Below are 24736 nucleotides of genomic sequence, written 5' to 3'. Positions count from 1 at the left end.
AACACATACACATTGTCACTACAATGTGTGCATCAATTAAAAAAACACATTGTGGCACTAGACAGTTTCATATCATATTAGTATAAAATAACAGCTTTCTGTGTGATTTCTTAGTATTTTAAAACATTTTTATTCGAGGAAATCTGTGACAAATAAGAAGGCAGAGAAATGCACATATTAACAAGTGTGAATATTGCCCTCTGTCGTTCTAGCCCCAAAATACCCCCAGACTATATGCTTTCAAGTGTTCTGATGGCACCTGGTGGCTGCAGGCAGCATTGTTCAGGGATCTAATCCACTGCACTGCTCTTTGTACATATCATTCATGTGCTGAAATGCAGCAACCATCAATTCTGTGTTTCCAGAAAAAAAAGCTTTATTTTATTGAACATCTTTGTAGTTTTCCATTCAACATGAGAGGATCTCTTTAGTCTGATCCTGACTAGAGGTGTATGAGTGAAGGGAGTACATATAGATTGATGTTACAATGGGGAAAAATGGGTAAATTGGTCAATTCCAATGAGACTCATTTTTAATTAACTTAATTTAGATGAATCTCTACAGGTTTTGTTTTCTGGGTAAATTCATTGTGTTGCCAAATGGGTCCACGCTGATGTATGACTAACAAACCGCTGTGGGACATTTACAGACTTCCCTGTTAAATGTTTTTCCCTGGAGCCTTTTTTTCATTTCGGCACATTGCTGGGTTCATGTTGCTATAGCACGGTTGGCCAGTGTGTGAGTTTCCACCCTAACCCACTTCTCTGAATCATCATTAACTACACTGACGGGTTCAGTAATTTCTAGAACATCAGTGCTCAAAGACAGGGATCCTAATGGATGGTGCCCTAGTGAGCCAGCGTTTGTCGGAGTGCCAGATAGCCAGACAATGGGTGCGTTCCCCTGCCTAGACATTGCTGCCGAATACCCAGATTTTACAATGCCTGGACAAGTATTCTACTTATCAGCTAACCGTATCATATGTTACAGCAATCTGTCAGCTGGTGACACAGTCGATGATGTGGCACGCAACCATTGGTTGATGCATGCAACATCTGAGCAGGGGGACGTGACCAATGTGGCCCAGACTGAACTAATACAACCCTGGGCAGCACAGCATGCATCATGGGAAAGCAAGTGTGTGCTGGGACACTTTGAAACGTGCAGTGAGGTGTGTGTTTTTAACTGCTTTAAATGTTCCAAATCATTTAACTGATTCACACTCTTAAAAATAAAGGCGCAAGTTGGAACCAAAAAGGGTTCTTGAGAGCGACGCCATATGGAACCATTTTTGGGTCTCCAAAGAACCATGAATGGGATGTTCCTTTAAAGAACCCTACCAACATAAAAAAAAAAACACAATATGAATATCAAGAGCTCCAAATAACCATTATTGGTTACACAAGGATCCAGCATAAAAAGTTCTAGTTCTATCCATTATTGGTTCTACAAAGAACCCTAGCCCTAACCCTAATCCAACCGTTTGTAGCAAAGCATTGATGGTTCTTTGTGGATCTCTAAAAGTTTCTGTGTAGAACCTAAATCAAAAGTTTCTTTAAGATATGGTGGTTCTTCAGCAATTTTGTTAAAATACATTGATCCTTTCAAATGTGTTGAAATAATAATCAATAATGACTAAACAAATGTCAAATGTACCAATAGTTTATTATACAACCAAAAAGTACAAAACAAAGTCGAATCTACAATTTCAAACAAAGTACCATTTCCATTCATTTCAAAGTACAATTTAAAACAATGTAATTGTTCAATGATAGAGGTACAGTATAATCTAAGAACATGAGCCCATCCAGTATGTGACAGGACATGGTAGTAAATCGGAAAGGGCCATCACTTTAACATCGTTAAACCTTTGTAATTTAAGAACATGATCTTCCAATCCATTATCGTTACATTTCTCTCGTCAGACATTCTGTTGATTTATTGTTCCTGACAGATTAGGATAAATCATTTGACAGCAGACCACACACAGACACAATACAGAGAAAAACAAGTGAGCGAGTAAAGAGTGAGTGAACCATGAGAATAAATGTCCCAAGGGACTGTACACACATGTGTCCTTTTGAATACACCCATATAGGCTTATCGAGGTGCCTTTGCTGGGTGTGCAGAACGCAAAGTGAATTGAACCTTTTTCAATTAGAGAACCTAAGTGTAGAGCCCTGCACTAATGGCTCAAAAAAAAGTCATGAGCGTTCCAAAATGTCGTGACGACAATTCTTATTTCACTTACCTCATCGACCACAAACAACTGTGCTGGATCGTCTTTGAGGAGAAATGGCAGCAGGAAAATGGTTCCGCTGACCGTCTGGCCTGAAAAACAGAATTAAACATCTTAATTCATCGCATCTCCGATATTATTATTGAACATCGTTTTAATTCTCTCTGCTCAAGCTTGAATGAGCATCCCCTTTTGCGCCACCTAGGTTGGCCACCACCAAACTACTGTATCATAGACAAATCAGTGGACCCCTAGCAGCTGCCCACTTCAGGCTGAACTTCAAGAGTAATACTGTCACGAATCCCGCCGAAGGTGGTTCCTCTTCCTGTCCGGGCGGCGCTCCGCGGTCGTCGTCGCCGGCCTACTAGCTGCCACCGATCCCCTTTTCTGTTTCAGTTTGTTTTGTCTGACTAGTCTCATCTGTTTCTTGTTTGGGTTTTTATCTGGGCTATTTAAACCAGGTATGTCCGCCTGCATTTTGTGCAGGCTTGTTGTTCTGTTCATGTGTGTGTGGATTCTCGTGGACTCTTTGGTCCTGCTTTTGGGATGGTTTAAGTGATGCGCCTTAGTGTTTGACGTTACCGTTACTTGTTGTTCTGGAATAAACGATCACGATTGAACTACCTCTGCGCTCTGCTCCTGACTCCTCCACCCACTACTCCTAGAAGCCGTGACAAATACAGTTTCTAAATTGCTAAAACACTAAAACCCATTGGCTGAACAAAGTTCTCAGTTACCTGGACTCATTTAGCTAATTATGCAGTCTGTTGTCAATACCTTAACATTTCACATGGTAAAACACAATTTGCAGATCTCACTTAGAATTTTCAGCAAAACTAAACACATTCTCATTCTCAAAACACATTCTGCACTCTAATGCACATGTCATCCATACTGGTAAACACAGGTGGAAACAATAAAATACAAATAGAGAAGACATGTCATTGATTGAACACAACCACTCAAAATTGATTTAACCTGTTTCAAATGATGTGACACAACCAATATAAGCCAGTTCAGAGAGGTTGTTGAAGGTGGGTAGGAGAAACAATGTGAGAGGACGAGTGCGTATGCGAAGTGGGCGACGAGGAGGGCAAGGAAGAGGACGAAGAGGAAGAGGGAGACAAAGAGTGGAAATATCTGATGAAATTCGAGCAACAGTTATAGACCATGTTCTTATCCATGGACTGACAATGAGGGAAGCAGGACTTAGAGTGCAACCCAATTTGAGCCGATGTTCTGTGTCCACCATAGTAAGGACATTCAGAGAAGAGAACAGGTACAGTATACTACTGTATTTTTGTAATTGCAAATTTACTGTACTACACTATATGCAGCTGTTTCAATATACATTTGTAAAGTTAATCACTGTATGTATTGCACTGGATGAATATGTTTTGTAACTGCACAACTACTTTTTGTAGAATTGCAAGGCTGCCACATGCAGGTGGAAGGACAGCTATATTCACTCGGGAGCAAGAGGCCGTTATAGTTGGCATGGTCCTTCAAGATAATGCAATATGACTCAGAGAAATCCAGGAACGAGTGATACAAGACAACACACACTTCCAGGGAATCAACAGTGTGAGCATTTCCACAATTGACCGTGTCCTCCATCGTAACAGGATGCGAACGAAACAAGTATACAGAGTACCTCTTGAGCGCAACTCACCAAGGGTTAAAGAACTGCGAGCTCAGTATGTGCAAGTCAGTGTACATTCAGAAACATTTACTGTAATTCAGATTGTCTACAGTACTATGTGAATGACATTATTCATCAGTACATACAATGTATGTGAATCAGAAGCCTAATTGTACTCTACAGTATAGCACTGTCTCTGTACGACTGACAAAATCCTACATACAGTATATTGTATTTCTACACAGACAATATTTGACTTGGAATCCTTGGACAGACCCCATGTGTTCATCTTTGTCGATGAAGCAGGCTTCAATCTAACAAAGAGAAGGAGAGGCCGAAACATGATTGGACAGCAGGCCATTGTTGAAGTCCCTGGTCAATGAGGTGGCAATGTCATGATCTGTGCTGCTATCAGCAACCATGGTGTTCTACATCACCATGTTACACTCGGGCCATATAACACCCAGCACCTTCTAAGATTTATTGCCAATCTAAGAGATATTTTATTTGAGCAGCAGGTTCAAGAGCAGCAGGGTCAAGAGCTAAATGAGAATCCCATTCCCACCTATGTGATAGTGTGGGACAATGTCAGTTTCCACCGAGCTGCTCGGGTACGGGAATGGTTTTAACATCAATGGGCAGTTTATGAACTTGTACCTCCCTCCATACTCACCTTTCCTGAATCCAATTGAGGAGTTTTTCTCCTCTTGGAGATGGAAAGTGTATGATAGATGACCCTACATCAGAGTAAATCTGCTGCAAGCCATGGATTTAGCCTGTGATGATATAGGTGAGGCATCATGTCAGGGCTGGATACGGCACACAAGAGGCTTCTTCCCCCGTTACCTCAGGAGGGACAATATTGCTTGTGATGTCGACGAAGTGCTCTGGCCTGACCCAGCCCAAAGACAAGAAGAAGCACATTGATTACATGTTTACTCCTTTGATTTTTGTCCCTTTTAGTATTGTATACTGTAGTACAGTGCATTGTAGGCTGTATACTGTACAATGGACAAATTGTATGGCCCTGAACATTGTGCTTTCCATTTATTAACAGTACTGACTGCTCAATAGATTTTGACTGGTTGCAGGTTCATATCAACAAAGAACAATACTTACAGTATCACAGAGACAAAGGACAAGTTTGTGAGATGCAGGGTACAGTACTGTAAAAATAGGGGTACAAGGAGGAGGAAGAACAAAAAACAAAATTGCAAAGAGCAAAGCAGAGTAGTAATTTCTGATAAATTGAGCTACTATGATAGAACATGTTTTCGTTCATCAAAAAACAATGACGGAAAAATATGAATGTTTTTAAATTAAAAATGTACTTCTCCCTGAGAATTGTATGTTTTGAACAATGTGTTTTCTATTTTTCAGTGTATTGTTTACTGACTGCTTGAGAGTGTATATCATTTTGATCCCTTTGTTTATGATTTGAGAGTAGTGTTTTATTTTGAACACAGGTAAAACTGTTTTGAGGCGAATGTTTCATTTTGCGAGAGGAGTCAGAGGTTATGTAAATAGTGCTTGAAGATGAGGTTTTGATGAGGATGGGGAAATGGAGCAAGGTTTCAGAAATTGTGTTTTAGCAATTGAGAAAAACGAATATAAAACCACTTACCCACTTCTTCCACCTCCGATCAGGCAGCCATCTAGCAACTGGGCACATGACGTCTTCAGGGGACTCTTTGAGGCCTTCTCAACTATGTTGACTGCCATTTTATGCAGATTGGTTATCAATAGCTTGTCCACATGCTTGTGCATGAGTGCTGTCATCGCCGAGAGAGAGAGAGAGAGAGAGAGAATAAACCATGTAAATTCATGCTGTATATTTATTCTGTAAATTAATTAATCTACTGTATTTTATTCAGGATTTTATTCAGTTACAGCCTTATTCTAAAATGGAATACATGTCCCCCCCTTCAATCTACACACAATACCCCATAATGACAAAGCAAACAGGTTTTTATACATTTTTGCAAATGCATAAAAAAATATTCTGAAATATCACATTTATATAAGTATTCAGAACCTTTACTTAGTACTTTGTTTAAGCACCTGGTAGCGATTACAGCCTCAAGTCTTCTTGGGTATGACGCCCTAAGAGTGGCAAACCTGTATTTGGGGAATTTCTCCAATTCTTCTCTGAAGATCCTCACAAGCTCTGTCAGGTTGGAAGGGGCGCATTGCTGCACAGCTATTTTCAGGTCTCTCCAGAGATGTTAGATCGGCTTCAAGTCGATCTGGCTGGGTCACTCAAGGACATTCAGAGATTTGTCTCAAAGCCACTCCTGCGTTGTCTTGGCTGTGTGTTTAGGGTCGTTGGCCTGTTGGAAGTTGAACCTTTGCCCCATTCTAAGATCATGAGCACTCTGGAGCAGGTTTTCATCAAGGATCTCTCTGTACTGTGCTCCATTGATCTTTCCCTCAATTCTGACTAGTCTCCCAGTTCCTGCTGCTGAAAAATATCCCCACCGAATGATTCGGCCACCACCGTGCTTCACCGTAGGGATGGAGCCCGGTTTCCTCCAGACGTGACTCTTGTCATTCAGGCTAAAAACTTCAATATTGTTTTTAACAGAACAGAAACTCGTGTCTCATGGTCTGAGTCTTTAGGTGCCTTTTGGCAAACACCAAGCGGGCTGTCATGTGCCTTTTACTGAGGAGTGGCTTCCGTCTGGCCTCTCTACCATAAAGGCCTGATGGGTGGAGTGCTACAGAGATGGTTGTCCTTCTGGAAGGTTCTCCCATCTCCACAGAATAACTCTGAAGCTCTGTCAGAGTGACCATCGGGTTCTTGGTCACCTCCCTGACCAAGGCTCTTCTCCCAAGATTGAGTCTTGGCATTCCAAACTTCTTCCATTTAAGAATGATGGTGGCCACTGTGTTTTTGGGGACCTTCAATGCTGCAGAAATGTTTTGGTACCCTTCCCCAGATCTGTGCCTTGACACAATCCTGTCTCAGGACAATTCCTTCAACCTCATGGCTTGGTTTTTGCCCTGAAATGCACTGTCAAATGTGGGACCTTATATAGACAGGTGTGTGCCTTTCCAAATCATGTCCTAATCAATTGCATTTATCACAGGTTGGACTCCAATCAAGTTGTAGAAACATCTCAAGGATGATCAATGGAAACAGGATGCACCTGAGCTCAATTTCAAGTCACATTGCAAAGGGTCTGAATACTTATGTAAATAAGATATTTTTTTTGGTATATATATTTATGGCACCATTTCTTTAAAACGGTTTTCGCTTTGTCATTATGGGGTACTGTGTGTCGATTGATGAGGGAATTTTCCCCCCACCCATTTTAGAATAAGGCTGTAACATAACAAAATGTGGAAAAAGTCAAGGGTTCTGAACATTTTCAGAATGCACCGTATCTAAGTTCCCTATCTACCATGCTAGACTGCTAGCTACACCAGGTGTGAGAGTTTGCTGTACACCACAGTAGCAATATTGACTAGCTAGTAGACAGCTAACATTAGTATGTTGCTATAACCAAAGACACTTGTAACTAGCTAGCTAATTTGGGGACTAGCATAATATAGATTTAAGTTGTCCGAATGGACAAGTAAACAAAACACACAAAAATCATCACTATATCAAACAATTACTCCAATCAGAATTAGATCAGAGAGGCCAACATTGGAATAATATTAAAATCTATTTTTAATATAATAAATAAAAAAAGCCTACATGTCAAAGTGTAGGTGATATGCATATTGGTTACAACCTCATGTCCAAACCGATGCTGACATGAGGGAGGCGCCAGAAAATGAATCCAAATTTTAATGAGACTTTTAAATACATCAATATGCACTAAATGCCAGTCATTTTTGACAATTATAATGAAGGAAATGTACACTAGAGGCCCAGTTCATTCAGATCAAATGGTCAGGAGACCAGAGAGTGGAGGACCGTGCCTGTTGTGCACCGCACATCACCTTCCTTGAATCTGAGTGGAGGGGGTCAGCATTTTGAAACTATAGAGAACAAAAAATAAATGCAACATGTAGAGTCTTGGTCCCATGTTTCATGAGCTGAAACAAAAAACACCAGAAATATTCATGCATACATAAAGTACAGTCACCCAGACAGCTGATGAAACTGTGGGTTTGCACAATCAACAGCCTGATTAACTCTATGCGAAGGTGTCACGCCCTGACCATAGTTTGCTTTGTATGATTCTATGTTTTGTTTGGTCAGGGTGTGATCTGAGTGGGCATTCTATGTTGGATGTCTAGTTTGTCTGTTTCTGTGTTTGGCCTGATATGGTTCTCAATCAGAGGCAGGTGTTAGTCGTTGTCTCTGATTGGGAACCATATTTAGGTAGCCTGTTTTGTCATTGTGGGTTGTGGGTGATTGTCTATGTTAGTTGCTTGTGTCAGCACAGTTCTTATATAGCTTCACGGCATTTATTTATTTATAAAAAAAAAAAAAAAATCGGTGTTCATTAAATTCACGATGAACACATACCATGCTGCATTTTGATCCTCTGATCCTTCCAACTACTACTACTACTACTCCTCCTCAGACGACGAGGAGGACAACGATCGTGACAGAAGGAGATGACTTGGTTTTGAGCCCTGGAGGGAATTATTTTATGAAGACATATTTGGTTGCAAATGTAATGTTGCAATATTTTATAAGCTACCAGATCAGATGAGAGCTGGACATAAACCAGAAATACAGTTTTTAGTCATGCCTTCTAAAAAAAAAAGCAGGACATGTTTTGGATGACGTGCTACGTTGACCGACCACTAAGACTTGGAATAGCATTATGAATGTATAGGCAGATGAAATGAGTAAGTCAGAGAATTTGGCTGGGCATTCAACATCAATAGGATGTCTCAAGGGGAAATCCTAACTTTACATGCATCTACAGTGCCTTCAGAAAGTATTCACACTCCTAGATTTTGTCCACATTTTGTCGTGTTACAGCCTGAATATGAAATTAACTACATTTAGACATTGTTTTGTCACTGGCCTCCACATAATACCCCATAATGTCAAAGTGGAATCATGTTTTTCAGACTTTTTTAACAAATTAATTATAAATGAAAAGCTGAAATAGCTTGAGTCAGTAAGTATTCAACTCCTTTGTTATGGCAAGCCTATATACGTTCAGGAGTAAAGATTTGCTTAATATGTCACATACAGTAAGTTGCATGGACTCACTCTGTCTGCAATAATAGTGTTCTTAATTACTACCTCATCTCTGTACCTCACACGTACAATTATCTGTAAGGTCCCTCAGTCGAGCAGTGAATTTCCAACACCGATTCATCCTCAAAGACCAGGGAGGTTTTCCCAATGCCTCAAAAAGAAGGGCACCTATTGGTTGATGGGTAAAAAAAAAAAAAAGCAGACATTGAATATCCCTTTGAGTATGGTGCAGTTATTCATTTACACTTTAGTTGGTGTATCAATACACCCAGTCACTACAAAGATACAGGCACGCTTCCTAATTCAGTTGCCAGAGAGGATGGAAACTGCTCAGGGATTTCACCATCAGGCCAATGGTGATTTTAAAACAGTTAAAGAGTTTACTGGCTGTGATAAGAGAAAACTGAGGATGGATCAACAACATTGTAGTTACTCCACAATACTAACCTAATTGACAGTGGGGGGAAAAGGAGGCATGTACAGAATACAAATATTCCAAAACATGCATCATGTTGGCAATAAGGCACTAAAGTAAAACTGCAAAACAAAGAAATGAACTGTATGTCCTCAATACAAAGCGTTATGTTTGTGGCAAATCCGACACAACACAGTTTTTTTAGGGTGAAAATAAACAGAATGGAGCTAAGCACAGGCTAAATCCTAGAGGAAAAACTGGTTCAGTCTGCTTTCCAACAGACACTGGGAGACAAATTCACCTTTCAGCAGGACAATAACCTAAAACACAAGGCCAAATACACTGGAGTCGCTAACCAAATCAAATCAACAGGCGTAGACCTTACAGTGAAATGCTTACTTACAAGCCGTTAACCAACAATTCAGTTTTAAGAAAAATAAATGTTAAGTAAAAAACAGATAAGTAAAAAATGAAAATATAAATAACAAATCATTAAAGAGCAATAGTAAAATAACAGTAGCGAGGCTATATACAGAGGGTACCGGTACAGAGTCAATGTGCAGGGGGCACAGGTTAGTCAAAGTAATTGAGGTAATATGTACATGTAGGTAGAGTTAAAGTGACAATGCATAGATAATACACAGAGTAGCAGCAGTGTAAAAAGGGGCTAGGGACAACGCAAATAGTCTAGGTAGCCATTTGATTAGCTGTTCAGGAGTCTTATGGCTTGGGGGTAGAAGCTGTTAAAGAAGCTTTTTGGACCTAGACTTGGCACTCCGGTACCACTGGCCGTGCGGTAGCAGAGAAAACAATCTATGACTAGGGTGGCTGAAGTCTTTGACCATTTTTCGGGCCTTCCTCTGACAGTGCCTGGTATAGACGCCCTGGATGGCAGGAAGCTTGGCCCCAGTGAAGTACTGGGCCATACGTACCACCGTCTGTAGTGCCTTGCGGTTGGAGGCCGAGCAGTTGCCATACCAGGCAGTGATGCAACCCATCAAGATGCTCTCAATGCTGCAGCTGTAGTACTTTTTGAGGATCTGAGGACCCATGTCAAATCTTTTCAGTCTTCTGAGGGGGAATAGGCTTTGTCGTGCCCTCTTCATGACTGTCTTGGTGTGTTTGGACCATGATAGTTTGTTGGTGATGTGGGTGTAACGGATGTGAAACGCTAGCTTAGTTAACGTGCACACTAAATAGTGTTTCAATCGGTGACGTCACTTGCTCTGAGACCTTGAAGTAGTAGTTCCCCTTGCTCTGCAAGGGCCACGGCTTTTGTGGAGCGATGGGTAACGATGCTTCGTGGGTGACTGTTGTTGATGTGTGCAGAGGGTCCCTGGTTCGCGCCCGGGTATGGGCGAGGGGACGGTCTAAAGTTATACTGTTACATGGGCACCAAGGTACTTGAAGCTCTCAACCTGCTCCATTACAGCCCCGTCGATGAGAATGGGGGCGTGCTCGGTCCTCCTTTTCCTGTAGTCCACAATCATCCCATTTGTCTTGATCATGTTGAGGGAGAGGTTGTTATCCTGGCACCACATGGCCAGGACTCCTCCTTGTAGGCTGTCTTATCGTTGTTGGTGATCAGGCCTACCCCCGTTGTGTTGTCGGCAAACTTAATGATGGTGTTGGAGTTGTGCCTGGCCATGCAGTCATGAGTGAACATGGGATGCAGGAGGGGACTGAGCAAGATTACTTTTCATGTTCCTGAGTGGCCTAGTTACAGTCTTGACATAAATTGGCTTGGAATTGTTTTGCAAATGGCTGTCTAGCAATGATCAATAACTACCTTTACAGAGCTTGTAGAATAAAAAATAAAATAAAATGTGACAAACTCTTAGAGACTCACAATTGTAATCGCTGCCAGAGGTGATTCTAACATGTATTGACTCAGGGGGTTGAATATTTAATCAACATTTAAGTCATTTACAATCAATATATATTAGTGTTTTTTCATTATTATTATATATTTTTTTTTTACAAATGTTAGATTTTTTTATTTTACATTGACAGTATTTTGTGTAGATTGTTGATTAAAAAAATGACACACTTTTAATCCCACTTTGTAACACAACAAAATGGGGGAAATGTAAAGGGTTGTGAATACTTTCTGAAGGCACCATATAATGGCAAGACCTAACCCACAGATTTTATTATAGCAACAATTTGCAAACATATCTATGAGTGGCCTTCATTTTATTGTCATGCTATGAAAGGGACACATCGGCAGGCTTCCATACATTTCAAACTTTTAGAATTCTGAAGAACTGTAAATGCCACCTTAATAAGAACCCCACACTTAACTCAAATGTTCTTTATTGGTCAAGAGTTCTAAACGGAACCTTAAGCATAGCAGTGTGAACAGACAACACAGAGTTACACATGGAGTAAACAATTAACAAGTCAATAACACAGTAGAAAAAAAGGGGGGAGTCTATATACAATGTGTGCAAAAGGCATGAGGAGGTAGGCGAATAATTACAATTTTGCAGAGTGATAAATGATCAGATGGTCATGTACAGGTAAAGATATTGGTGTGCAAAAGAGCAGAAAAGTAAATAAATAAAAACAGTATGGGGATGAGGTAGGTGAAAATGGGTGGGCTATTTACCAATAGACTATGTACAGCTGCAGCGATCGGTTAGCTGCTCAGATAGCTGATGTTTGAAGTTGGTGAGGGAGATAAAAGTCTCCAACTTCAGCGATTTTTGCAATTCGTTCCAGTCACAGGCAGCAGAGTACTGGAACGAAAGGTGGCCAAATGAGGTGTTGGCTTTAGGGATGATCAGTGAGATACACCTGCTGGAGTGCGTGCTACGGATGGGTGTTGCCATCGTGACCAGTGAACTGAGATAAGGCGGAGCTTTACCTAGCATGGACTTGTAGATGACCTGGAGCCAGTGGGTCTGGCGACGAATATGTAGCGAGGGCCAGCCGACTAGAGCATACAAGTCGCAGTGGTGGGTGGTATAAGGTGCTTTAGTGACAAAATGGATGGCACTGTGATAGACTGCATCCAGTTTGCTGAGTAGAGTGTTGGAAGCCATTTTGTAGATGACATCGCCAAAGTCGAGGATCGGTAGGATAGTCAGTTTTACTAGGGTAAGCTTGGCGGCGTGAGTGAAGGAGGCTTTGAGTGAAATGAAGTGAAAGCCGACTCTTGATTTGATTTTCGATTGGAGATGTTTGATATGAGTCTGGAAGGAGAGTTTGCAGTCTAGCCAGACACCTAGGTACTTATAGATGTCCACATATTCAAGGTCGGAACCATCCAGGGTGGTGATGCTAGTCGGGCATGCGGGTGCAGGCAGCGATCGGTTGAAAAGCATGCATTTGGTTTTACTAGCGTTTAAGAGCAGTTGGAGGCCACGGAAGGAGTGTTGTATGGCATTGAAGCTCGTTTGGAGGTTAGATAGCACAGTGTCCAATGACGGGCCGAAAGTATATAGAATGGTGTCGTCTGCGTAGAGGTGGATCAGGGAATCGCCCGCAGCAAGAGCAACATCATTGATATATACAGAGAAAAGAGTCGGCCCGAGAATTTAACCCTGTGGCACCCCCATAGAGACTGCCAGAGGACCGGACAGCATGCCCTCCGATTTGACACACTGAACTCTGTCTGCAAAGTAATTGGTGAACCAGGGAAAGCAGTCATCCGAAAAACCGAGGCTACAGAGTCTGCCGATAAGGATATGGTGATTGACAGAGTGTATAAGCTAATGATCCATCATGTATGACATTCCCGGGAGTGTTCTCTATAGTTATGTATTTTAAAATGTATCAATTGCACATTTGGGCAAACTCATGGCAGACTTGACACAAAATATTGTGCAGTAATATAATTCTTCACTGGATCAGTCTGAAACTTTGCACACACACTGCTGCCATCTGGTGGCCAAAATGTAAATTACAACTAGACTCCTATCTGAAAGTATGGCCTTTCTCTTGCATCTCAAAGATGATGAAAAAAAACATGTTTATTTGTTTGTTTTAACTTTTACTAGATCTAATCTGATATATTCTCCTACATTAATTTCACATTTCCACAAACTTCAACGTGTTTCCTTTCAAATGGTATCAAGAATATGCATATCATTGCTTCAGGTCCTGAGCTACAAGCAGTTACATTTGGGTATGTTATTTTTGGTGAAAATGGGGAAAAAAGGATATGATATTCTAGACTGAAGAACCTTTTTTCTTCAGTGCACCATAAAGCAGGCTTTAATGTTTTCCTGTGCCAACATTGGATGGTGGTGTCATATTAAACGCTATCATAAACTTCAAACCAAATTTGTGTTGGTGATACCACAGACAGAACAGCTTTAATTTCAGAAGTCAAACAGTTTTTCTTGCGGTTAATTTTGTGTTTCTGCTTTGTTTCTCTACCGCATTTGATTTTCTTTCTGAGTAAAAAGCAAAACAAGTCTGACCTAAATTTCCTCGCCTGACTTGATCACACAGTGGAGGATGTATAGTACACATTTCTTTCATAATGTAACAATTGATACCAACACATGACCAAACCTCTAAAAACAGTCAGCTAAAGCTGCCCAAAGGACTTAGCCTATAAATTTGAATACTAATGTTTAAAAGTCAATTTCACTCGACTGGTTATTGGTGTCGAATCCATTTTATAGTTTGGATTCATTCCAGTTACACAATTCTGTACAGGCCTGTGGTTACATTTCTGTAATTTAGCAGACGCTCTTACCCAGAGCGACATACATGAGTGCATACATCTTCATACTGGTCCTCCGTGGGAGTTGAACCCACAACTCTGACAACTCTCACGTTGCAAGCCACAACTCTGACAACTCTCACGTTGCAAGCCACAAGTCTGGCGAGCCACACAGGACCAAGTAAGTTCACATCTCAAGAACCATGTCAGTAGATAAGAGCGTCTGCTAAATGACTTAAATGTAAATGTAATGTAATGTAGTAGCCTATACTGATGTTGTACTTTACACAAGCCTGTTCAGAAATTGTCTAGACCTATCTGGAACACACCCATCGCTGCCACCGTTTTTCATGGGCAGACTTCACCGACTCAGATCAGCACATTTTTGCACATTCTGCCAAGCAAATTGATTTCATGGCAGAGATGCGGACAGCAAATTTATAAATTGATGGAAACACTTGTATTAAAATGAATTCATCGATGCAGGAAAGTGGAGACCAGAATGCTCAACAGGTAGACTGCTCACTTGCTACGATACTAATAGCCTAACCTTTATTGATTCTCACAATTACCCACCAAAACACTTTGTTATTTTACCACTCCAGATTGAGAATGCGTTGGTAAAATGTTACTTACTTACTTGTTTGTTGGATGACCTCATTTTTTTTCAGGTTTGCCATGCTCCTTGAACCAGGAAGGCCTTCCCTTTGACATTTTGCTCCTGGTTTTGGCAACATTTATTACAGGTACTATAGGTTCTGTATGGTGACGATTGTGATGAACTCCTTTGATGATACACAGGATTTAAGTCAACAGCTAACATTGAGGTGTTCTCTATATTCCCTGCAGACTACTTTATCATCTTGTTGATAAAAGGAGGGAATCTTTCGGAGACAAAAAGCTACCAGTCACTTGTACGTAGAACTTTTGGTTTCACCAGATTTTTGCATCTGTCTTTATTTGCAGTTCATATTGGTAAGTCTTGATTAGAGATTACATTTTAAAATAAATCAGAAATACTTATAATCAAGGTTTTAAGAGATTGAGCAGTCTTAAATCTCAGGTGCAGAATGGGAGGACAGGTACAGTATGGGAGGACTTGGATTGTAACATAACTACAGTTGAAGTCTGAAGTCTACATACACCTTAGCCAAATACATTTAAACTCAGTTTTTCACTATTCCTGACATTTAATCGTAGTAAAAATCCCCTGTCTTAGGTCAGTTAGGATCACCACTTTATTTTAAGAATGTGAAATGTCAGAATAATAGTAGAGAGAATGATTTATTTCAGGTCTTATTTCTTTCATCACATTCCCAGTGGGTCGAAGTTTACATACACTCAATTAGTATTTGGTAGCATTGCCTATAAATTGTTTAACTTGGGTCAAATGTTTTGGGAAGCCTTCCACAAGCTTCCCACAATAAGTTGGGTGAATCTTGGCCCATTCCTCCTGACAGAGCTGGTGTAACTGAATGAGGTTTGTAGGCTTCCTTGCTCACACACACTTTTTCAGTTCTGCCCACAAATTTTCTATAGGATTGAAGTCAGGGCTTTGTGATGGCCACTCCAATACACTGACTTTGTTGTCCTTAAGCCATTTTTCCACAACTTTGGAAGTATGTTTGGGGTCATTGTACATTTGGAAGACTCATTTGCAGCCAAGCTTTAACTGCTTTAACTGATGTCTTGAGATGTTGCTTCAATATATCCACATAATGTTTCTCCGCATGATGGCATCTATTTTGTGAAGAGCACCAGTCCCTCCATGCAGCAAAGCACCCCCACAACATGATGCTGCCACCCCTGTGCTTCACGTTTGGGATGGTGTTCTTGCAAGCCTCCCCCTTTTTCCTCCCAACATAACGATGTCCATTATGGCCAAACAATTCTATTTTTGTTTCATCAGACCAGCGGACATTTCTCCAAAAAGTACAATCTTCATCCCCATGTGCAGTTGCAAACCGTAGTCTGTCTTTTTTATGGAAGTTTTGGAGCAGTGGCTTCTTCCTTGCTGAGCGGCCATTCAGGTTATGTCGATATTGGAATCGTTTTACTATGGATGTATATAATTTTGTACCTGTTTCCTCCAGCATCTTCACAAGGTCTTTTGCTGTTGTTCTGGGATTGATTTGCACTTTCACACCAAAGTACGTTCATCTCTAGGAGACAGAACGCGTCTCCTTCCTGAGCGGTATGATGGCTGCATGGCCCCATGGTGTTTATATTTGCATACTATTGTTTGTACAGATGAACGTGGTACCTTCAGGCGTTTGGAAATTGCTCCCAAGAATGAACCAGACTTGTGGAGGTCTACAAATCTTTTCTTAGGACTTGGCTGATTTCTTTTTATTTTCCCATGATGTCAGGCAAAGAGGCACTGAGTCTGAAGGTAGGCCTTGAAATACATTCACAGGTACACCTCCAATTGACTCAAATTATGTCAATTAGCCTATCAGAGGATTCTAAAGCCATGACATAATTTTATGGAATTTTCCAAGCTGTTTAAAGGCACAGTCAACTTAGTGTATGTAAACTTCTGACCACTGGAATTGTGATACAGTGAATTTTAAGTGAAGTAATCTGTATGTAAACAATTGTTGGAAAAATTACTTGTGTCATGCACAAAGTAGATGTCCTAACCGACTTGCCAAAACTATAGTTAGTTAACAAGAAATTTGTGGAGTGGTTGAAAAACGAGTTTTAATAACTCCAACCTAAATGTATGTACATTTCTGACTTCAACTGTATGTTTCTTCCCCAGCTATGATCAGCTACAACATCATAGCTGGTGACACATTGACCAAAGTATTTCACAGACTACCTGGAGGTATAATATGGCATATTTTACTTTAATGTAATATATCTGAACAATATCAAGCCACAACTTAGCGATGTGCATTGATATGCTAATGGAGTGACAGTCAAAAAATAGGTCAAAGTTTTGCTAAATTAAGCACAAAACAGAAAGACCACATTTGTTATTGTATGTTGCTTATTCATATTTTTCATAAATGCTATTTGCAGTTGGGCCGGGCCACGCACTTGCAGTGAGACATTTTGTCATCTCAGTATCCACCATTCTGTTCACGCTTCCTCTGTCTCTTTTCCTGAATACATCGAAGCTGGGAAATGTAAGACTTAATCACATATTGTTACATTGATTTAAGGAGTCAATGACTCATTCTTCCATTTCTGAGCTAAAGCACCTGTCTATGTGATTCCTGGTGTCCTTACTGTCCCTGGTGTTGACTCTTTTGATCCTTATCCCTGTTATCATCAGAACAGCTACCCTAGGACCATAGATGTATATAATAACACTGTCAAAATCTATTCCCTCACACCAGTGGAGGCTCCTCAAAGGAGGAAGGGGAGGGCCATCCTCAGTGAATTTCATAAAAATGTAAATAGTGAAACATTTAAAAAGTTATCCTTTTTAGATAAAACCATACTAAATATATCGACTTTAACCAAAAATGTGATTAAAACACACTGTTTTGCAATGAAGGTCTACAGTAACCTCAACAGCATTCTGTAGGGTAGCACCATGGTGTAGCCAGAGGACAGCTAGCTTCTGTCCTTCTCTGGATACATTGACTTCAATACAAAACTTAGGAGGCTCATGGTTCTCACCCCCTTCCATAGACTTACACAGTAATTATGACAACTTCCGGAGGATGTCTTCCAACCTATCAGAACTCTTGCAGCATGAACTGACATGTTGTCCACCCAGTCAAAGAATCAGTGAATGAATCTAGTACTGAAAGCATAAGCTACAAATAGCTAGAACTGCAGAGCGTAAAAATGTTGAATAGCTGACTCAAAGTGAGAGAAAGACAGTAGTTGAACAATTTTAAACAAATTAATTTGTTCAAAAATTAAGGAGATGTGAGAGAGAGAGAGAGAGAGAGAGAGAGATATTTGGTTGTATTTTATTTTTTACTTTCACTTTCACTTAGCTAGCTAGTTTAGACTACTCAAACACCCTGCTCAAACAACGAGGGATGCCATATTAGCTAGCTGTCTATGACGATCCAACACTGTAAGTCCTCCATGTCAAGGTAAGCTTTTGGTTTTATAAATGTATTGCCGCCGGGGGCCGCCGGTGTAACTGCTAAGCTGCTTTCTGACTGTACACTGTACTGCATGATTGTAGCGGGTTTACTAATGCGTTAGTTCTAGTAGCTCTGTTGACTATGACGTGGCAATGATGTAGGCTGTGTGTAGCGGTTAGCGGTCATGATATGGAGGTTTGGCTTGGAAAGGTTTTTTCACCTGGCCACAGACAGCTGATGTGTTTTGCATTGAAGTCCACAAGTGAAGGGAAAGTGGAGAGGAGGAGAGCACGTAGCCATAGATAGCTGTGAGAAGGAATTATATACTGTATACAACGAGCAAAGCGAGCATGCTGCTTTTATGTGGCTGTAATGAAAGTGAACTGTGTTCGCGTGTAATAATTCTGCTGATTTCGTTGAAAAATGTTTCTTCAACAGAAGCAAACGGAACAAAATGGGGAAAAACATACCTGAATTTGCCCAATAGAAGCTCTCATTTGCAGCTGTTAGACTAATGATTACACCCTAGACCAGCTAGATGCAGGCAAGAGTGTGCAAGGCGGTATTAAATGTGTCACTGTTTTTATTTATTTATTTTATTTCATATTTATTTAACCAGGTAGGCAAGTTACGAACAAGTTCTCATTTACAATTGCGACCTGGCCAAGATAAAGCAAAGCAGTTCGACACATACAACAAACAGTTAATACAGTAGAAAAATAAGTCTATATACAATGCGAGCAAATGAGGTGAGATAAGGGAGGTAAAGGCAAAAAAAGGCCATGGTGGCGAAGTAAATACAATATAGCAAGTAAAACACTGAATGGTAGATTTGCAGTGGAAGAATGTGCGAAGTAGAAATATAAATAATGTGGTGCAAAGGTGCAAAATAATTAAATAAATAAATACAGTAGGGGAAGAGGTAGTTGTTTGGGCTAAATTATAGATGGGCTATGTACAGGTACAGTAACCTGTGAGCTGCTCTGACAGTTGGTGCTTAAAGCTAGTGAGGGAGACAAGTGTTTCCAGTTTCAGAGATTTTTGTAGTAGTTCCAGTCATTGGCAGCAGAGAACTGGAAGGAGAGGCGGCCAAAGGAAGAATTGGTTTTGGGGGTGACCAGAGAGATATACCTGCTGGAGCTCGTGCTACAGGTGGGTGCTGCTATGGTGACCAGCGAGCTGAGATAAGGGGGGACTTTACCTAGCAGGGTCTTGTAGATGACCTGGAGCCAGTGGGTTTGGCGACAAGTATGAAGCGAGGACCAGCCAACGAGAGGGTACAGGTCGCTGTGGTGGGTAGTATATGGGGCTTTGGTGACAAAACGGATGGCACTGTGATAGACTGCATCCAATTGATTGAGTAGGGTATTGGAGGCTATTTTGTAAATGACATCGCCGAAGTCGAGGATCGGTAGGATGGTCAGTTTTACGAGGGTATGCATGAGTGAAGTCTGTCTTTCTGTCACCTTGATTACTCAAATTCCTCTCGACCTGTGCAGCTACGTTGAAACGTTCATTCATAGGCTAGGTTGTAGTAACCTCATGATGGGTACAGGGAAAATTGGAGTATCATGTAGTAGCCTAAATGTATCAATATTACATTGGGTTGGGTGAATGGAATATGAATTACAGTCACCCAATACTTAATAGAAATAAGGCCAAAATGTTAATCCAATTACTCTGTGTCCATAGTCCCCCGACACTGAATGCATGAGTATTTACACGATGGAATGCAATTTAGGCTGTTGGTGTTGTCTTTTGAGTTCTCTTCTAATATAGCCTATGTGTGTACAGCTTCATATTGTATGATAATGCCAATCAAGTTTCATAATAGCAGAAATCCACACAAAACAACGACACAAAAATGTAGCTTTGGACTATCACAACAGCTTTATGATCTATGGCTCTCTGGAAGAACCAAGTCTTGGTCTCGTGTCACTCACTTCTGTTGGTTCTTCTCTGATTGTCAGTGTTCTGTTTGCTGTTTGCGACTGGCTATGCTACCTTACATTTACATTTACATTTACATTTAAGTCATTTAGCAGACGCTCTTATCCAGAGCGACTTACAAATTGGTGCGTTCACCTTAAGACATCCAGTGGAACAGCCACTTTACAATAGTGCATCTAAATCTTTTAAGGGGGGTGAGAAGGATTACTTTATCCTATCCTAGGTATTCCTGAAAGAGGTGGGGTTTCAGGTGTCTCCGGAAGGTGGTGATTGACTCCGCTGTCCTGGCGTCGTGAGGGAGTTTGTTCCACCATTGGGGGGCCAGAGCAGCACCTTCACTGGGTACACGCAAGGTAAAACACTCTCATGGTATGTCTCTAATCACTCTCCACTATCTCTTTTTTCTTTGAAAACTACTGCAGGAACGATGACCTGGCTATGTTTGTTTACTTCTGTCTTGGCATCAGTATAATAACAACTTGTCCTCTGGAGCGTTTTGTGACTCGAGCGGTATGGTGCATTCTGAAAGTATTCATAACCCCTCATCAATCTACATACAATACCCCATAATGAAAAAGCGAAGACAGGTTTTTAGAAATTGAGCAAAAAAATTATAATACAAAAAAATACATATTTACATAAATATTCAGACCCTTTGCTATGAGACTTGAAATTGAGCTCAGGTGCATCGTTTCCAATGATCATCCATGAGATATTATTGTAACTTGAGTCCCCTGTGGTAAATTAATTTGATTGGACATGATTTGGAAAGGCACAGACCAGTCTGTATAAGGTCCCACAGTTGACAGTGCATGTCAGAGCAAAAACCAATCCGTGAGGTCAAAGGAATTGCCCGTAAAGCTCCAAGACAGGATTGTGTCAAGGTACAGATCTGCAGCAATGAAGGTCTCCAAGAACACTGTGGCCACCATCATTCTTAAATGGAAGAAGTTTGGAACCACCAAGACTCTTCCTAGAGCTGGCCGCCTGTCCATACTGAGCAATTGGGGGAAAAGGGCCCTGGTTAGGGAGGTGCCCAAGTACCCAATGGTCTCTCTGACAGAGCTCCAAAGTTCATCTGTGGAGATGGGATAACCTTCCAGAAGGACAACCATCTCTGCAGCACTCCACCAATCAGGCCTTTATGGTAGAGATGCAAGACACAAAAAATATTGCAACATTACATTTGCAACCAAATATGTCTTCATGAAATAATTCCCTCCAGGGCTCAAAACCAAGTCATCTCCTTCGCATAGAGTTAATCAAGCTGTTGATTGTGCAAACCCACAGTTTCATCAGCTGTCTGGGTGGCTTACTCAAACGATCCCGAAGGAGAAAAAGCTGGATGTCGAGGTTCACAGCTGGCAACAGCTCTAGTGGACATTCCTGCAGTCAGCATACCAATTGAACTTTCCCTCAAAACCTGAGACATCTGTGGCATTGTGTTGTGTGACAAAAGAGCACATTTTAGAATGGCCTTTAATTGTCCCCAGCACAAGGTGCATCTGTGTAATGATCATGCTTTTTAATCAGCTTCTTGATATGCCACACCTGTCAGGTGGATGGATTATCTAGGCAAAGGAGAAATGCTCACTAACAGGGTTGTAAACATATTTGTGCACAGAATTTGAGAGAAATCAGCTTTATGTGTGCATGGACAATTTCTGGTGTCTTTTGTTTCAGCTCATGAAACATGGGACCAAGACTCTACATGTTGCATTTATCTTTTTGTTCTCTATAGTTTCAAAATGCTGACCCCCTCCACTCAGATTCAAGGAAGGTGATGTGCGGTTCGCAACAAGCATGGTCCTCCACTCTCTGGTCTTGTGACCATTTGATCTGAGTGAACTGTGCCTCGAGCAGCCTATGTCGACAGAATCAAGCCTTTAGACATTAATGTACATTTCCTTCATTATATAATTGTCAAAAAGGACTGGCATTTAGTACATATTGATGTAAATAAAAGTGTCATTAAAGTGTGGATTCATTTTCTGGCGCATCCCTCATGTCAGCATCGGTTTGGACATGAGGTTGCATATCACACACTTTGTCATTTTTATTTAATATTTTTAAAATAGATTTGAATATTATTCCAATGTTGGCCTCTCTGGTCTCGGACAGTTGACAAAGTGCATGTCAGAACAAAAACCAAGCCATGAGGTTAAAGGAGTCTAAAATGGTGGGGGAGATTGTCCGTAGAGCTCTGAGACAGGATTGTGTTGATGCATAGATCTGAAAATGGGATTTTGTTAGTTACAGCCTTATTCAAAACATTTCTGCAGCATTGTTTAAAAAAAAGGTAACAAAAAATATATCACGTAAGTATTCAGACAATGTGACTCGAAATTGAGTGTGCATCTCCATCAGTCTTAAATGATAAATGCAATTGACAATTTTGACTCTTTCCACATTTTGAACCTTATTCTAAAAGACTCATCAATCATTTGCAAAGAAAAGTTTTTAAAATTTGGCAAAAAAAAAAATATATATATATATATATATATACACAAAAAAACTTATTTACATAAGTATTCAAAAACCATAAGTATTCAGACCCGCAATGAGCCAAACTGAGCAATCCTGTTTCCATTGATCATCTTTGAGATGAAGAGCCTGTGATTGGATTCATGGGAGGCACACACCTGACCAGTTGACAGTGCATGTCAGAACAAAAACCAAGCCATGAGGTTAAAGAATTGTCAGCTCTGAGACAGGATTGTGTTGATGCATAGAGAGTTACCAAAACATTTCTCATTGAATGTGGCTGTTGTTGTGTGGCTGACAGAGTGGCTGACAGAGCTTCAGAGTTCCTCTGTGGAGATGGGAGAACCTCCCAGAAGGACAACCATCTCTGCAGAACTCCACCAATCAGACCTTTATGGTAGAGAGGCCAGACAGAAGCCACTCCTCAGTAAAAGGCACATGACAGCCTGCTTGGAGTTTGCCAAAAGGCTCCTAAAGACCTCTCAGACTATGAGAACCAAGATTGAACTCTTTGGCCTGAACGCCAGGAAACCTGGCACCATCGCTTCGGTGAAGCATGGTGGTAGCACCATCATGCCGTGGGGATGTTTTTCAGCGGCAGGGACTGGGAGACTAGTCAGGATCGAGGGAAAGATGAACGGAGCAAAGTCATATCCTTGATGAAAACCTGTTCAAGAGCGCTCAGGACCTCAGACTGGGGCGAAGGTTCACCTTCCAACAGGACAACGACCCTAAGCACACAGCCAAGACAACACGGGAATGGCTTGAGGCCCAGCCAGAGCCCGGATTTGAACCCAATCTAACATCCCTGGAGAGACCTAAAAATAGCTGTGCTCCACATCCAACCTGACAGAGCTTGAGAGGATCTGCAGAGAAGAATGGAAGAAAGTCCACAAATATAGGTCTGCCAAGATTGTAGCGTCATACTGAAGAACACTCAAGGCTGTAATCGCTGCCAAAGGTTCTTCAACAAAGTACTGAGTAAATGGTCTGAATACTTATGTAAATGTTATATTTCAATGTTATTTTTTTCATATACATTTACACAAAAAAACAACTGTGTTTGCTTTGTCATTATGGGGTTATGTGTGTAAATTGATGAGAAAATCAATTTTAGAATAAGGCTGTAACGTAACAAAATGTTGAAAATGTCAACGGGTCTGAATACTTTGCGAATGCACTGTATGATTTTACTGATAATATGGCACTTCATAACTTCAGGCTCAGTGTTCATTTGTTTGAATGCAAATCACCTACGAACAACAGTTCCTTATTCTCTCTTATGTCTGTCAGTAATATCCAATGTTTTTTTTAATGGGTCTCTCAACAACCGTGCCCATGTGGCTGTCACCTTGCTTATAGTTGCAGTGTTTACATTGCTATCCTTGGCCTACGACTGTCTGGGTATTGTTCTGGTGTTAAATGTAAGTCAGATGTCCTTTGAATTGTTGTGACTTATTTCCCTACTCTGGTACAACATGTAAGACTGCAGAAAAATGTATTATGAACTCTGCAATGAATGTGTGTGTCACAATTTACTATTTGACTATGATGTTTGTGTGATAATGTGCCAATACGCAATGCATTTATCAATTTGTATATCAAATTGTGAAACAGTGAAGTTCCACCTTGAATTGTGCATGTATTTACCTACCACATGATGTCGCTATAACATGAATAAAACGATCATAAAAAGGCTCCATTTGAAAACTAGGCTACCTACAGTATTGTCTTCTTGCCTTAATGTCATTATTCACCCTTCAATGATTAAAAAGGGGTGTTTTTCCCAAGTACTGGGGTAACATGGGAAAAGCATGTATCGAAAAAATAACTAACTCAATGAAGTTACTTGTAGATGGTTTGGGCATGATTTGAAATATGGTAATTTAGGTACCACTGACTTGCATTGGATCACCTTAAATGTTACTGCTTTATTAAAAACTGATTACAATGTGTATCTCTAAACAAGTGGTTATTTATCTTTAGGCTCTCCTAATGGTATATATAACTTTTTCTAAATGACAAAATATTAGATCAACTTAACTCCGAATTGTTTTGTTAGAGTGACAATTTTTTGTTTGTTGATGAGACAGATACCAT

At 40.6% G+C, this 24736-nt stretch overlaps 1 protein-coding gene across 1 annotated transcript; it reads left to right on the top strand.

Annotated features, from left to right (window-relative positions):
- The first annotated feature begins 14194 nt into the window (after window positions 1–14194).
- Window positions 14195–24556, top strand: slc38a11 (solute carrier family 38 member 11). Its single transcript, XM_065025069.1, is given in 12 exon segments — window positions 14195–14225; window positions 14819–14893; window positions 14997–15122; window positions 16912–16977; window positions 17175–17280; window positions 17374–17454; window positions 19895–19962; window positions 20067–20196; window positions 20480–20511; window positions 20556–20659; window positions 21929–21932; window positions 23930–24556. Coding segments are annotated over 12 exon segments (984 nt in total). The 3' UTR covers window positions 24091–24556.
- The last annotated feature ends 180 nt before the right edge of the window (window positions 24557–24736 follow it).

This window comes from Oncorhynchus nerka, linkage group LG1, assembly GCF_034236695.1.
Source record: "Oncorhynchus nerka isolate Pitt River linkage group LG1, Oner_Uvic_2.0, whole genome shotgun sequence".
NCBI classification, from domain to species: Eukaryota; Metazoa; Chordata; class Actinopteri; order Salmoniformes; family Salmonidae; genus Oncorhynchus; species Oncorhynchus nerka.
The sequence above is the reverse complement of the archived record's forward strand: the minus strand, read 5'-3'. Positions and strand labels throughout refer to the sequence as shown.